This window comes from Porites lutea, chromosome 6 (genome assembly GCF_958299795.1).
Source record: "Porites lutea chromosome 6, jaPorLute2.1, whole genome shotgun sequence".
NCBI lineage: Eukaryota > Metazoa > Cnidaria > Anthozoa > Scleractinia > Poritidae > Porites > Porites lutea.
Genome location: NC_133206.1, coordinates 1,917,422 through 1,933,256, shown reverse-complemented (window position 1 = coordinate 1,933,256; position 15,835 = coordinate 1,917,422). Strand labels below are relative to the sequence as shown.

General features: G+C 36.5%; 1 protein-coding gene across 2 annotated transcripts in view; it reads left to right on the top strand.

Annotated features, from left to right (window-relative positions):
- LOC140941182 (von Willebrand factor A domain-containing protein 3A-like) overlaps window positions 1-15,835 on the top strand; it is a 36,237-nt gene that overhangs the window by 8,168 nt on the left and 12,234 nt on the right. The window contains exons 1-21 of one of the 2 annotated variants that reach the window (XM_073390155.1): window positions 146-383; window positions 465-533; window positions 1,198-1,390; window positions 3,684-3,808; window positions 4,254-4,337; window positions 4,532-4,586; window positions 4,695-4,796; window positions 4,896-5,002; window positions 6,187-6,312; window positions 7,255-7,363; window positions 8,210-8,275; window positions 8,765-8,917; window positions 9,460-9,601; window positions 9,934-10,040; window positions 10,546-10,623; window positions 11,036-11,130; window positions 12,539-12,658; window positions 13,080-13,154; window positions 13,785-13,879; window positions 14,739-14,788; window positions 15,203-15,398. In XM_073390155.1, coding sequence (XP_073246256.1) covers window positions 241-383; window positions 465-533; window positions 1,198-1,390; window positions 3,684-3,808; window positions 4,254-4,337; window positions 4,532-4,586; window positions 4,695-4,796; window positions 4,896-5,002; window positions 6,187-6,312; window positions 7,255-7,363; window positions 8,210-8,275; window positions 8,765-8,917; window positions 9,460-9,601; window positions 9,934-10,040; window positions 10,546-10,623; window positions 11,036-11,130; window positions 12,539-12,658; window positions 13,080-13,154; window positions 13,785-13,879; window positions 14,739-14,788; window positions 15,203-15,398 — 2,290 coding nt within the window. In that variant the 5' untranslated portion in view covers window positions 146-240. Of the gene's footprint in view, window positions 1-145; window positions 384-464; window positions 534-1,197; window positions 1,391-3,683; window positions 3,809-4,253; window positions 4,338-4,531; window positions 4,587-4,694; window positions 4,797-4,895; window positions 5,003-6,186; window positions 6,313-7,254; window positions 7,364-8,209; window positions 8,276-8,764; window positions 8,918-9,459; window positions 9,602-9,933; window positions 10,041-10,545; window positions 10,624-11,035; window positions 11,131-12,538; window positions 12,659-13,079; window positions 13,155-13,784; window positions 13,880-14,738; window positions 14,789-15,202; window positions 15,399-15,835 lie in introns of those variants that run through there. The other variant, XM_073390156.1, reaches the window with a different exon arrangement.

Here is a 15,835-nt window from a genome sequence, read left to right as displayed (position 1 = left end):
ACAGCCTTTTTATATAAACAAATGAATAATATAGTCAAACCAATAAACATAAACACAACATTTTTTTGGTTTAGCGCGCTTTGCGCGCAAAGAATCAGCACTTATCGGCCAGCGGTAATCCCTCTGAGACTCGGCGCCAAGGCAACGTGCAGTGTTCTGGAAGTTCCACAAAATGGCGTTCAGGGTTATTTAGGAATTCGATAAACAAATTTAGACTCTACTTTGACTTTTTATCGAATAATGGAAAAGTGGAAGAAACGCTTGAAGAAGACTTTGTCCATATCTAAGAGCTCGTCAAGCTCTTCCAGTTCATCTTCAGAATCGGACAGCGAAGATGTCAATGAACCGACCGCTTTGGAGGCTGCATCCCTCCAGGAAAAGGCGTAAGAATTTTTTTGCTTAACATTCAAATCCTACCGTTTTTTGTAGGGTTTATTGCAGTGTGCTTGTGTATCGTTTCATAGGCCTTCTGAAAGACCCTGGAGCATTACGCACTCCGATATTGAAATCAAACGGAAATCTTCAATTGAGAGGTATTGAAACAGTCCTATTTAAAATGGCGAAATATTATTATTGTTATGGTTAGAGTTTGCCCTTTAGCTTCTTCACCTTCTTCTTTTATTTCTGGGAATGCTGTGTGAATAATATGCTATTCCTCCTGAGGGGATTATAACTGACTTTCCAAGAAAAAGTTCAATTTAAGTGATAGAATATCTCGGAATTTTGACTTAGCATGCTCGCCATTTACACAAACCACCCGGGTAGAAATCTTTTGCATAAAAATTAAACTATAAAGTTTGACGTGGTGGAAGAACTGAGAACGACCCGTTACAAAGTATATCCAAATCAGCTTAACAGACTAAAAATAGTATAAAATTGCATCGCCTCGAATCACGACCCATATTTTCTGAAGCTTCCTAAACGGAACGGCGCGAACCATTTGAATTTCCGTTGTTTCCATGTAAATGGTAAGTACCCTTAGTGTTTCCATGTTCTTCCATAATTTGGTTCCTTCTCAGGTACTGATGCATGGATTACTTACAGCAAAAGAAACAATACAACCAAACAATAAAGCCTCTCTATTGTTTGGTCCCTTTGTTTCTTTTGTGATGACAGTACCTGCAGAAAGACCCCATAATTTGCCATTTGTAAGAGACAAACATATAAAATCCTTCCACTTCATGTTCTTTTACTAAGTTCAACCAGAAGTAAACCTCCTGTTGCTTCAAGACAAAAGGTGAGGAACCGTGATGGTGCAAGCAGTTTTGCTGATGAGACAATCGCAAGGACAGAAGTAGTACGCCCCCCTTGGCAAATGCTGAAGACAAACGACGCTCTTCCTCCCAGAGCACTGACTGTTACCTCAGTAACTCAGTCTCATGACCTGCAGGTAATAAACTGAGCTGCGAAGCTTTAGTTGGAAATAAGGTATGATTTCCATATATCCCTGAAGTAAGTGTACATTTATTATGCATGTATGTTTCGACTGTATTCATATTAACGTTTTTAAGAAAAAGTGTGAAATGGCTGCATGCATAATAAATTTAAGGGGTTTATATGGAAATCTTACTGGATATAACAATAAAATTAAAATCACCTGGTGCCTTGAGATTAATTGGATAAGTGCTGGTCTGCCAGCTGGTCTCCAGGCTAAAGGTTCAAACCCTGGTTGGACCAACACTCAGGCGGTCTTCAAATAACTGAGGAGCTATCTTTGTGCAGTGGAACCCTGATATAATGAACCACTATTATTACAAAATCCTTGGTATAATGCTCAATTTTTTTTAATCCAGTATAAATAGTGTAATAGTAAAAATATAAAAAAGAACCTCAAAATAACAAAACCTTGTTATAGGAACAAATTTTACCGGTCCCTTAGGCCTTCGTTATAGCAGGGTTCCACTGTAATGACATCTACAAATGGGTAGACTTTCTAGTCTTCTTGGATAAGGACAAGAAAAGATTAAGTTTTATGGGATATTAATTAAAGAACCTACACACTGTGTGGTGGTCCATCTTGAAGTCACCTCCATATTAGGGAGCAATTAAAATGATCACCTTTTGTAGTAATGCAAATTCAAATTGTACTACCGATGAAACCTTTCATGTTTGCTTTAATGCAATAAAATGTTATAAATATGAAATGTTCTGCAAATCAAATAATAAATTAATGATGGATGTTTTTATTTTTGATCTAACTACTGCTTTTGTTTAGTTGTGAAAAGTGTTTTGTGGACTAATATTCAGTGACCCCCAGCTGCTGATATAATTAGGAAAATATAATTTTTTATAAGTATGCATTAAAAAAATATTTTGCAGTTTTATGACAATTATATTGATTAGGAATATGGATGTATTTAAAACTATCTATTAGTGTCTGCTAGATTGTATTTTAAACAGCACTAGAAGCCCCAAACTAATTTTCATGATTAACTCATTAATAAATTATTGTAATTGTCACCTGCTCATCATAATGTATCCAGGTTACCAAGAAGTAGAAGTTGCTTTAATTTTAAATGTGTATACGCCAAGGCTTATGTGTTGGTTTATATTAGAGCCTATACCTCCTGTATTCTGTATTAATGAAAAGGAAATCAGTGAATATTGGAAAGATATTTTTTTGAAAATCTTGGCAAATATGGTAGAAGAAAAGTATTTATCAAATGTTTCTTTGAGTGAAGGCTTGAATGAAGATTGTGAGGTAAATTATTGAACATACAGTATTTTAAATCTTTTTACTGACTATATTCCATCATATTTTTGTGAAAGGATGCATATAGTTAACAAGTTTTACCTCTTTTAGCTTACTGGCTTATAGCCAGAAAGGTTTATGCTATCGTCGGCATTACAATAAATGATGATAAGGTCGTTTCTATTGTTCTGATACTTGCAGTAATGCATGACCTTTGGAACCGAAGGGACTGGGTTCAATACCTTCTATCTCCCTTTTTTTTACTCTGTCTTAAAAAACATTGTTATGACAAAGAGGAATTTGATAATGATTGTTCTTAGGGCTTTTTAAAAAGTTTATACGAGATGCTATGGTAAAATCCAACTAGTGGTCTATTATCAATGTTGTGTTCTGATTGGTTTAGCTACTACTAGGCTATATGTTATAGCCCACTAGTAGCGAAAAGCGGCGGCTTTGAAAACCAAAGCAATGATGGCTGAATCGCATTTTTCCAGCTAAAGTTGTTTTGTCTCGATATTTTTACCAACTAGTTGGATTTTACTAAAACAATAATTGTTTTAGTAAAATCCAACTATTCCTCCTCCTTTGGCCTCATGGGCTATTGACTCAGACCCCATTCGGGTTCGAGGAACAATTGTTAATTATGCTACATTACTTAAAAACGTAAGGTGTTTCTGTTCATGAGGAATATTAATGGTCTTTCAAATATGATATTACAGGGAAAGTACTTGTTTTGACTTGTGGTGTTGGTTTAGTTAAATTAATTTCTTTGCTTTTTCTATCCATTCGTAATTGCTTTTTGGTTTGATTGAGTTTTACTGGTCATAATATTTTTTTAATTGTTGGTAGTAGTGAACATTGAAAATCACAATGTGTTACAATTATGATGTAAAATAGTGTGATTTAAATTGACATTGACAGAAATTAAGATGCAAAAAAAAATCATGTTAATAGTAGAATATTTAATGATAATGAACAAATTATTTTTCAGGCTGTTATTGGGCTTGAAGCTGCACATGCCGAAGGTCAGTCATCATCTGATTGGCTGGGAACCCATAGTGTTAAGGCTGGAGGTCTTTCATTTGAGGAGATTATGAAATGTGGAATTCCCATCAAGTAAGTACTGCATAGATTTCTAAAACAAATTATAATAATCGATATTTTTTGCCAGCATCCTTAGGCCAATATGTAAAAGTTAGCAGTTTGTTGTTGTATTGTTAACTTAGCAGATTGCATGTGCCAGTGCTTGTATTGCACTAGTTCAATGGCTCTATGCTCACGTTTTCATGCTTCTGGCTACTTTAAAAGCATTTTAAAAGTCTATATTATATTTTGTACAATATTTACTAATTAATATACTAGTGACTGATTCTGAAAGGGATTTGCTTTCAAATAATTAATTTAAAGTACATGTTATTTCATAACAGAATGAGAAGGTTATAATTTCTTTTTTTAAAATATTAATATTATGAATTTTTTGTCTTGGTTGTAATTATTTTTGCAGTTAGATGTAAAGGGGTACAAATCATTTTGTTTTTATTTGTTTTTATTTTATTATTAGACCTCCATCTGGTGAAGATCCCAGTAAACCTCACATGAAATATGATGCAGTAAAACTACAGGATTATGAATTTAAGGTCACTAAGTAAGTATTGGTAGGTAGCCTTGGTAGAGTAGGGCTGAAATATTAGTTTCGTAGTTCTTTTAATACTTGAGGTATCACATGTAAAATGAAGAGGTAGATGTAAAAAATAATTAATTTTTATTGTACGAGTAAAAGGTAACTACAACTGATTGGTGTGATTTTTGTTCTCTATTATTGTCTCATTTTTTATGCAGTCTTATTCAGTTATGCCAGCAGAGAATTAATTGGCTTTTAAAGGGAAGCAAAAGGGTAGGTAATTTGATATTTTAGGATCCTTGTCTCTGAAACACTCAGAGGTTAACTCACTAAATATTTATTATTTAATATTTAAAGTTCTTTTTTGTCTATAAAATACAGGCATTTGGTCTGGTGAAAGGACAAAATGTAGCACTACTTGTTGATGCATCAGATTCTAACTGCGGATACGGAAGATTGCAACTGTTTCAAGAGTCTCTATCGGTAGAATTATATAATATTATCTTCCTTTTCATTCTGTGTGTTTAAATCATATAAGAATTTCTGTTCATTCTGTGGAAATTCTATATCTTTAAATTATAGGAACTTATTGATGAGCAATTATCAAATAAGGAGAGGTTATATATGGTTTCCTTTGGAACCCAGCCTAAGTCATTGTGGACAGTTGTCAGGGATGTTAACTGCCGAATGTATGTAGACTGTTCACAGTCCCCCATTTTTCCTTAAGATCGTTGAGATTAAGCGCTTTGCATCATGGACGGCCATCTTGGATGCAAGGAGTGTCAAATCTACTTTATAGGGGGTGGTGTCAGTTTCCCCACCCACTTGATACATGAGAAACTAAGATGGCTGCCCATACTATTAAGTGCTCGATCCTGACAATTTTATGAAAAAATAAGGGTCTAGAATGTATGTGTCAGACACAATTTTTTTTTTTCACTAACTGCAAGCATTTATAATGTTCTTTAGTAAAAGTGGCTGAGCGAATTCTTAACACATTTTCTTTTAAATGTACATGTAGATCTTAAAATTTATGGCTTCCTGGAGTTTGGCTGTAGTTCTTTCTAAGAATTCCGAGACTTCTTGCAGTCTGCTTTGTCTATTAGATCTGTCAAGTTCTCAGTCACAGAGACTGTGCAGGGAAAAAACCTAGTAACTTTGAAGAAAAGAAGAGACTGCTCACAGTGTAAAGAATTCCACTTCCCAATTCCCATCCTTCCAAATGTTTGACTTTTTTTACAATAAATCGTTGTCTTGGCACTGGTTGATGGATATGATATTTTTTAATGAATCTGCACATCTCAAATACAGTCGAAGCTCTCGTAAACGACCTCCTTGGAAATTTGAAAAAGTGGTCCCTTACAAGAATGAGCTCTCATAAGCGACTGCATGGTAAAACGGTAGAGGTTGGTCGCTTATTCGAAAAAATAAAGAAATTAATGTTTAAGTAGTGTCTTTATATTTGATAAAGCCACAGTTAAACTTTACATCTAAGTGGTTACTACGGAAATGACCTTGTACTTTGACAAATACAATACTGCACTGCACAAGATCTTTATTAACGAACCATTAGTGCAGTGTGCAATTCATTCAAGTGTTTATATATATAAATAAGACTCTGATTCGTTGCTTATGAGAGCTCAAAACAAAGGAAAAGTCCAGTTGGGTTATCCCAAAGTAGTCGCAGTTGCTAATGGTTCAAGTGGTCACTTACAAGAGCTTTCATTACGAAGTTTAAGTCGCAGTTCAAACAGGGTTTCACCAAGGTTGTTGTAACTAGGGCTGGTTGGTTACAAGAGTGGTCACATGGAGGGCTTCAACTGTACTGTAGAAGAAGTATCACATGATGATAATTTATGATCATTGTTTTCAGAATTGAAGAATCTCATTGGTGGGTGAAAACTTTACGTCCTCAAGGTGGATGTAATGTGCTGTCTGCACTCAAGCAAGTCATCAAAAGAAAAGAGATTGACTCCATTGTTCTTGTGTTAGGAAGCTGGTACGAATTTTTTTATTACCATCATTTGTTCCTTAATGCAGTTGTTTGCATTTGCAGGAGGCTTCTCTCAATCAGCCAAACAAAATTAATAAATTAAATTAATTAATTAATTAAAAATAATACTTGAGAGACTAATGACAGGTGAATAGCCCACGTTCAATATATTAAAATTCCAGCATGACTCTGAGGCTTTCTGGTCATTCTTTTATATTTGTTTTCATTTTCTTTGTGCTCAAGTCTCTTCTGGAAATTGCGTAACAAAGGAAGCCTCACAGTCATGTTAGAATTTTAATAAATCAAAGATTGGCTATTAAAGCTGGAACAAGCATTTTTGTTTCTCTTTTCCTTTCCAAGCTAGTTATAAATTATTGGGCAGGAATGTGCTTTACTTTCTCTTCTGCTGAAGGTGGAGTTGGCTTCTAATTTTGTTAAGCAGTACTTGTTATGTGCCACAGTTGATGCCTTTGCCATGATTTCTGCAAGTACATTTCATTTTCATTCACATCCATTCAATTCCTGAAAGGACTTTTTGCTGCCTTTTGAACCCATTTCATTCTGGAGAATATCAAAGCCAAAAAATTTGACCCATTATAAAATGTTTTTGCAAAAATAGGCAGCAGCACAGGAATATGAATAATGTCAGTGATAACACTAAAGGTTTGTAAGACCCCAGACTTTAAGCTTGGGGTGTCTGCATTAATTATTTTTTTCCAGGAACTTAAATTAGAGTGGTGTATTTTTCCCCCTCATGGTGACATGATAATTAGTTTCTACACTTTGATAACATAATGCATAGCTCCCAGCTGTCTTCTGTTGCAGAAAGTGAAACTTTCCTGTTTGCAGTATATGAACTTTAGTCATGTAGTAGTATTAATATTTTTATTGTAAAATGGTGTGCAGTGATTATAATTTTTTTTACCATGTCTTTACCATTAATTGCAGTCCTGATCAGAATCCAAAAGTGATTTGTGATTACGTGCGTGAGTCACTGGCTGGAAGACATGCTCCCCTACATACTGTAGCATATGACTGCAGCATCTCAGCTACTAATGTAAGGACCAAGTCCAAACCACCAGTATTAATTTTTCTCCATTTAAGATTCAAGGTCAAGATTCAAATTAATAACAACAGCAAAAAAAAAATTAAAACTTTTTGCTCTTAGCATTTTAGCATCAAAAATTAGTAAGTGCTGAGAGGATGTTTTGTTCTCATGTGTTATGCTTATTTTGGAGTGGGGCCGATTTGAAAGTTGGCACTTTTTTGAGTAAAAATTGTAGCTGTTTTCTTTTTCATTGTATAAGTTTTTTTTTTAAGATTTGAAGGCATGATAATGACACTTTGAAAAATTTGGTAGAAGATGGCTCATGTTAGTTTTTTTTTCTGTATTCTAATGAACCCTTGAAAGAAACGGTCACTTGGAACAACAATGCCCCTTGATGGATGGCAAGCAGTGCTGTTGGGCAAGAAAAACAAATAGATTACATCAGTCAAAATATCCTTTCTTTTCAAGATCCCACTGCATTGTTTGCCCTCTTGCAAGGTGTTTTTGTACCATGTGACCATTCTGTACAAAGGGCCCATATTGGCATATTTTTAAAATTGTTAGTTACATGTATATTGATGGTGCTTTGGGAAATCTGGATTTAGATTTTGAAAAGAGATTTTAATGCTGCGAAATTAGTCCTCAGGGTTGGATTTCAATTAAAAAATCCATTTCATGATTCCATGGCTTTCCTTTAGTGTTTTTTGTAGTGATGGTTTTGTTTTGTACACTAAAAAAACTATAAAGAACAAGTTCTTTTTCGGTTTTCAGCACCTGAAACTCAAATAGTGCTCCTAATAAGAGTATAAAGTGATATGATCCAATTTCTTGAGTGAATAATGCTTTTTGTTTCAGATGTTCCTGAAGGAACTTGCAGAGCAGACAGGGGGGAGATATCACTGTTATGTTTCTACCAGTGATGTGAGTAACTAGCTACTAAGTATGTTAACTTTAATGCACTGCTCAATATTATAACATACATTACAATTTTAAAAATGATATATAAAAGAATACTTTCCCATCATCACAGTTATGATATACTGTTATGTTGTAATGTTCTTGTATTTTTGTTCTGTTTGATGTTACAACTAAATAAAGAAGCCATTTAAATACTAATCATGACTTAAAAGTCAGCATATCTACAGAGTGGTTTTTGATTTCCATATATCCTCGATGAAATGTTGGTTTAAGGGAAGAGGGAAAACTGAAAATTTTTTCAGGCCTTAAGTTGGTCATTCCTTGATCAAAAACTAAAGCCTTTAGTTGTTGTTTTGATTACATATGTAGACCTCTTGTAAATGCCTGTTTAGTATGTGAAATAGAGCAGTGTCAACAACTACACAGAAAAAAAATGCAAGTAACTTCTGTGGCACGTTCACCATTTTGTACCATTTTATGGCCTCTTTGCAGGAACAAATCATGACTGGAACTGATCTTACTTTATTAGCGGAGGAAATGAGGAAGGCTCAGGAAATATTGAAGAAGATAATGGAGTTGAAGAGTGGGGTAATTGGCGACACAAGAATTGCTGTTCAAGCAAGCGTTGACAGTTGTTTAAGCACTGTAAGTATATCACATGTGGTTTTTCCTAATAAAGCTTGATGATTGTGCCCTGAGGATCCAAGTCATGAGAGACACAAGTGTATCAGTTTCTCATTTACTCATTTTCACCTGCTATCCTCTTTGAGTAAAATTATCTTAAATCCTATTTTGAAAGTCGTTATCATGCCATGTGGTTTGTCTTCTGCATTCGTCCAGACGGCATCTAGATTGTGTTGTTGAACTGGCAGTTTATCAACATTGAAACACTGGCTGAGTCATTTTTTGAAAGCTCACATGTGAACTTTAGTACAGAACAGAAGACATTTTATGTACAGTCGAACATCCACTAATGGCCACCTCTCCACAACGGCCATTTTTTCGGCAGACAGTCCATACATTGACCCTTGTTTGAACCTCTTTAAAACGGCCACCTCTCTACAACGCCGGCCACTTTCATCTGTCCCCAAGGTGACCGTTGTGGAGAGGTTCAACTGTACTTTTGAAAACCTAGATCTTATGCTTTAGTTTTGAGTTAATTATGGATTATGTCTGTTATGTGATAGATACCTTTTAGTATGGATCTAATGAGGCTTCCTTCAGAGGAGAATGAAATACTTGCTGTTGATAGCTCTCCACTGGTAGTGGAACATCCGTCATTCCCTGCAAGAACATCAACTGAATGGCTCAAACAACATGGTTTGAAAGGTAAAGTAAAACCGCAAGGAGTTTGAAGATGCAGATTTACTGTACATTGTAGGTGACTTTGAATTAAACATGTAAGTAAAAGACTACTTAATTAAGTGCGCATGTGTTGTTTAAATGTTGTTAGCTCTTGTCCATTGTTTTTATCTTGCTTTGAATTTACATCACCCAAACTTCCTTCTCTTTACAGTACTGTAGACTAGTACAATGGAGTTAAACAAAATTTAGTCAACTTTATAATAAAAATGTGTTTCTAACTAGTGTGTTTATTACACGTTTGTGAGAGAAGTTGGCATTCACGCTTTAATATTGTCTTTGATTCCTTTCTTTCACAGCCAAGGGACTGAATCTTTACCAAGTCCTGGCGCCTAACTCATTCTCTTATGTGGATGGTTACATTTCCGCCATAAACAGAAATGTGCATTCCCTGGTTCATGAGAGGGTAAGGCCTCTTTTTATATCATTATATTTCCATTAGTAGATAAATGGGTCAAGGATAGTTCATAAAGAGACTGTGTGCAGGACACACTGAATTGTTTATTCTGGAAATGAAAGCCAGGTTCAACTAAGTTAATCAGATAATTTGGGCACCGTGAAGACGTTAAGATGGTTTTCATCACATTTTAAATGATGCACATGGGCAAACCTGCGCATACAGCCGTCTCTCCGCTCCCCCTCGCTCGGAACGTTTCGCAGGGAACGTCCCTATTGACCAGGGCCGTATTCGTAGACTACACATGGGTAGTAGCCCAGTTGAAAACAGTCCTTCACGTGAACAAAGGTTGCACAAACTATTGCCAATTGTCAGATCACCACGAAACTAAGGACAATGAAATGTGGTGGTTTGAATCGCTATGAGAGTTAAACGAGATAACAGAAGTTTTAGAACTAGATTTACCACTGTTATGATAAGCTCATTTTCTTGTTCACCGTGTTTCTCTCTTCAGAGTATGGCTCAGTTCAAGTGGTTTGATGGAACGGTGAAAAATGTGCACGTTGATCCTACATTACTTTTCGATTACCAGGTTTGTATTATTACTTTCTTCGGGACAATGCCCGCCTTTTAGATGTTTGCCCTTGCCAATTGCCAATTACGTGTAGTTGACGCTTTTACAGTTCTGTGGTCTTCTTCCTATTTAAGAGTACGAAGCAAACTTCACCTTCACCTCCTGATGTATACTCAATCACTTATAAACTGAAAACAAACACAACAAACAAAAAACCGTGTTTACCTTTTTGTTGCAGTAGCTACTAATTTGTGTGAACGAAGTTTGTTTTTATAAAAATGCTTTAAACCACAAACCCTGCAAACAAACTCCTAACATTATTTTGACAGAAATAATTATTGCTAAATAGGGCTAGACATTAGTGCTAAATGCAACTTCAGAGTAGAAAATATATCTTGCCTGCCTGTATACGATTGATTTTTTCTGACAGCGCCATTTAGAGTCTGCTGTACACTTGTACAAGAGACGTGTTGATTGGCTCTCCGTTGGCTGTCGCAGAATCTTTGGCACAGTTGTAGAAAAGAGGTCAGTTGGCTTCCGCGTTTCTTAAGGATTCCGGTAATATATCTTATATTTATTTTTCTGAAATGTGAGGCAACCCTTGATCCGATCCTCTTACCCAATCATCAGCCACCTTGCAAACCCAGTCATCCCTGAACTAAACAATACGGTTGTTCAGAGTCCCTTTAATTACGTATGTAATGAGGTGCATTAGCCGTTTTTATGCTAGAGACGTTTAAGACGGTAAATAAGACAGACGCGTTTAACTTCTGACGACAATAACGTCTTGTGTTTACTGCGTCGTTCAAATGCACTTAACAGGCGACTTTTGTGCGTCTTGTATTAAAAACGGCAACGGCATAAACTAGGACGCATTTTATTTTTGCCCAACTCCTCCAAGGGCGACTGGGAAGAGTCAGTGTTGTGTATTTTTTTCGTCAATTTTTTTTTCAGTGTTTTCGTCAACTTTTATGCATCCCGTTTTTACACCAGCCGACATTAACGTCTCCGAAGTTAAATACGTCTCGACCACTTAAGATAAGATAAGATCAATTTTATTTAATAAGTTTTATTTTTCTGACTTTAACGTCTCTAGCATAAAAACTTAAACGGCCATTTTTATTCTTGTGACAACTCATTTTTGGAGCAACTGCATCCTCCATTTGTTGAAAAAAAAAACTTGCTGAACCGTTCGCCAAAATCGCTCGAATATGTTGACATTAAAGAAGATTGACTACAGTAAAAACCAGCGTGTAAGAACCTGGTACATTTTTCCAAGCTAGGCTAAGAAGGTTCTTATAAAAATGATGCTAACTGGAAAATTAGGGTACTCAGGTTCTTAAATAAGTTCTTATTTTTAAAAATATATGAGGTGTTTGTCATTGGTGGTTGTGGCCTATTTTGGGCCTATTTTTGGTATTGCATGCAAAATATGTTATAAAAATCCCTTTAATTCAAGCTTGTTAAAGCCATTTATGAAGTTTATACAAAGCTATGCAATTTAAACAGAACAAAAGCAACATTAAAACATGGTACTGTGTTGCTGCTGGGCCAAACATGGTACTTGTGTATTCAGTGGTTGACTGTATTTCTCAAAATAAGAACCTGTTTCAAAATTGTAGGCTAATACAGGTTCTTATATAAAAGGGGTCTTAACAGACAATCTTAGCCTAAGAGGTTCCTAAAACCTAGCTTCTTATACGCGAGTTTTTACTGTGTGATAGGTAAATCAGGGGCGGATCTAGGGGGAGGGTGCAGGGGGTGCGCAACCTCCCCCCCCGAGATGACCTGCGGTTTTCTAATATAACTGGTATTCTGCCCCCCCAAAAAAAGTGGTTTATTGGTGTTGAAGTAGAGCAAGATACGAGTGCACCCCCTCCTAAAAAAAATCCTGGATCCGCCCCTGTAAATGACATTATTTTGTTTATTGCAGAGTGATTGTTTTGTTGGACATGTCAATCTGCATGTCACCAGCTGTACTTAGACTACAAGAGCATCTCAAGCTTCTTCTAGAACAGCAAATGGCTAACAAGACCTCCTACAACTTCATCTGGTAAATTTTCAGTATAATCAAAGTAACGAGTTGTAGGCCGCGGCTGTGTTAGTTATAATTTTCTAACTCCCATTTGTTGATCAAAGACACTGAAATTTAGTTTTAAGTGCGGAGGTGTGGAATTTATAAATGCGTTTATTGAGGCTCAAGCGTTTTTTTTTTATCCGTCCACTGTGCCAAAGCTGTACTGTGATTGCGCCTTCGTAATTCTCTCTTATGATTTTACAGTCTAAAAATACCTATCAATATGTCCATATCTGGTAGATATCTTCTTAGGGCCACTAGCATGGCGGTGAATGTTCAAGACGACCTTTAAGTTTCACTAATATATTTTTTCTTTGCCCTGTTTTCCCCTCTTCAACTAATGTTTATTTATATAGTTCAAAAGATCCTCACTGAATTCTAATTTGTATTTGTTTAGTTTTGGTGACAAGACAGAGATGTTTCGACCAGTCATGGTAGAACCCTCTCCCGAGTATCTTGAAGCTACCTGGAAGTAAGTTTTCTTGAACTCTCTATCTCCCATGAGAGCTCACAGCCTAAAATCACTATTTCTTTTGGTTAACTAAAGAAAACAGGTAGCACTATGCAAGAACGTGTTTTCAACAGGTTGTATTTGAATGGTCACACTTAAGGATTTTTTTTTTACATAACGTACAAGTACACTTTGCGTTAATCGACGCAGAAATAAGAATAAGTTAGTTGAATGAAGAAAGCTTTCATTGATTCCGTGCCGATTCAGAGTGCCGAACTGAACAAAAAGGAGCGAAAACGGGCCATTCAAAACCAACAATATTTACCTTGGAACAGAGAAGATATCAAACCAATGTTAGGGCGGCTTCACTCCCCCACTGAAGCAGCAGCAGTGTCCTATTTATACTAATGTGATGTAAGCTCTATCAATCAATACAGTGGACGTGGACTAGGACTAACCCGCTCATTAATTGAAAAGATATGTAAGACCACTGAAAACGGGCTCAGTGAACTGCATTTCGCCACTTCGATTCTGTGCATGATACTTACGGCTGGGGATAAACGAGCCCCAGTTTTTGCAAAGGATTTCGTACTTGATGTTATGAACGAATCCAGTGTTGGTTCTTATGATTTCGCTTTTTGTTTCTGATAGATGGCTTCTTCAACGAGGTTGCACAGGCAGTAGAAATGTTTTGGATGCATTTAGAAAAGCTGTGGAAAACGAAGAGGAAAGGGCTCATGGCATTGGTGAGTTACTGCTATACATATAAAACAGAGCCTCACAAATGGTGACGAGTGAACAAAACGCGCGTGAAATTATTCCCTAACTTCTCAAGTATACCATTTGATTACCTATTTATATCATGGGTGACGAACTACTTTAGCAATCTTGGATTTTTGAAATGTTTATCCTGGATCGCATCGATCGAGAACTCCCCTCACTCGAACGTTAGAGCTTAAATTTGGCTTAAGTTCAGCATTTTTCGACAAAATACCTGTTAGAATCCCTCTTGATGTGCTCTTTCGTGTGTTCAAGTTTTCTAAAGCGGCTTTTTATGCCCTGGCATCTTCAGTCATTCATGACATGTTTTTGACACTGAGAAGTACGGAAGGTTGCCATGGCAATTTTTTAATTTCACATGTGAAATTACAAATTATCGCTGAAATTTCGCGCCAAAATTAAGGAGCAATTCGTCACCTATGATGTTAATGGTGAAATTTTTGTTCAATCAAGTGTCTCATCTCTGAAGGAAAAAACTAGTAAACCCGCAAACAGCTCAAACTGTCAGCGGCTATCATCGAGCCTCTTTTCCCGATCGTATTTGTGGTTTTTTGATCGCATTCCCTTTGGATTTCTTTTTTCGTTTCTTGATACATCTCGTCTTCGCGTAAGGGTTTTACTTGGTGCTGTCACTACTTCTAGTTCCTTGAGAGTTGCTGCGCTGAGCTTGCAGTCCTATGATCGGTGTACTTTGTCTCGTCAAGAGTTTTATCCTGTTTGTCTTAAACTTACTACTCTCAGAAGCACGCTTGTCTGCTTTTAACAGTCCCTCCTGCCCAGTTTGCATTTTTATCATATCTGAAAAATTTGTTTTTGTTTTTACAGAGGTTGAAGGGATTTATGTGGTAACAAGTGGGGTACCTGATGAACCAAAGGTAACGCAAATTGGCCTGTTATCATAAAAAGAACTATACAGCAGCTAACGGGTGTGATAATTGTTCATCGTAACGAGCCATACCAAATAAAACTACTTCAGGAAAGCTTTCGTTTCATTGGTCAAACTGGTAATCTATATGCTTGATAATTAAGACGATTTGTATAACGTAACCATCGAGGGTCGCCAGTCTCATTACATCCTCATTGTTGTTTTGTAACTTAACTTTTCTTGTTCAGCAATGATTCTTAGGATTTAACTCAACTGAGTTTCCTTTGTACATCCAGGTCCAGCACCTTAGGGAAATTTCTCCTTTTAAATGCAGTTGAATGATCGAACCGTGAAATCTACCCATCTACTCATTCAAAGGTTGAAGCGTGGTTAAATGTTCAACACTATTCTTTTTTCTTTAAAGGATGTTGCCTGTGGATTTGTTAGCGAAGCTCTAGCTGGTAGACACACTACAGTTCATACTATTTACTACGAAGTCGAGGACGAGGATGGGTTGGTATCAATACCAGGAAAATATGCTGATAGAGGAGAAACGGCTAATTACCTTAGACAAATGGCGCATACTGTCAATGGAAGATTCCACTGGTACAGGAATGGAGGTGAATACTTCTTCCTTCTTGCTACAGTGCCATTTCGCTACCAGATTATGAAGAACCAATAGGGAATTACTGGAACTTGGGTCGTGTAGTTCATGTGCAGTCTACGATAGTATTGTTTCTACTAGTGCTGTGTTTTTATTTGCCCTTGTAGTTGGCGGGATTGTAATGCTTGGGGTATTTTCTCTATGTGTTGTGTACTTCTTTCGCGCCAGCCGCGAGGGGAAACCTCCCCCAGACTTCTGGCGGCTCTGCTGCCAAGAAAAAAAAAACACTCCCGCTAATCCCGCTAACTGTACAGGCTAGCTTTTTATTTCTGGTCGTTGTTTTGTTTTGTTTTGTTTGTTTGTTTATTCTTCATATATTTTCTTTTTCCTTTTCGAACTTTTCCTTTCCATACTTCTGAACGTTAGCCCCTGCCTCTTGAGGTTCTTCGATTT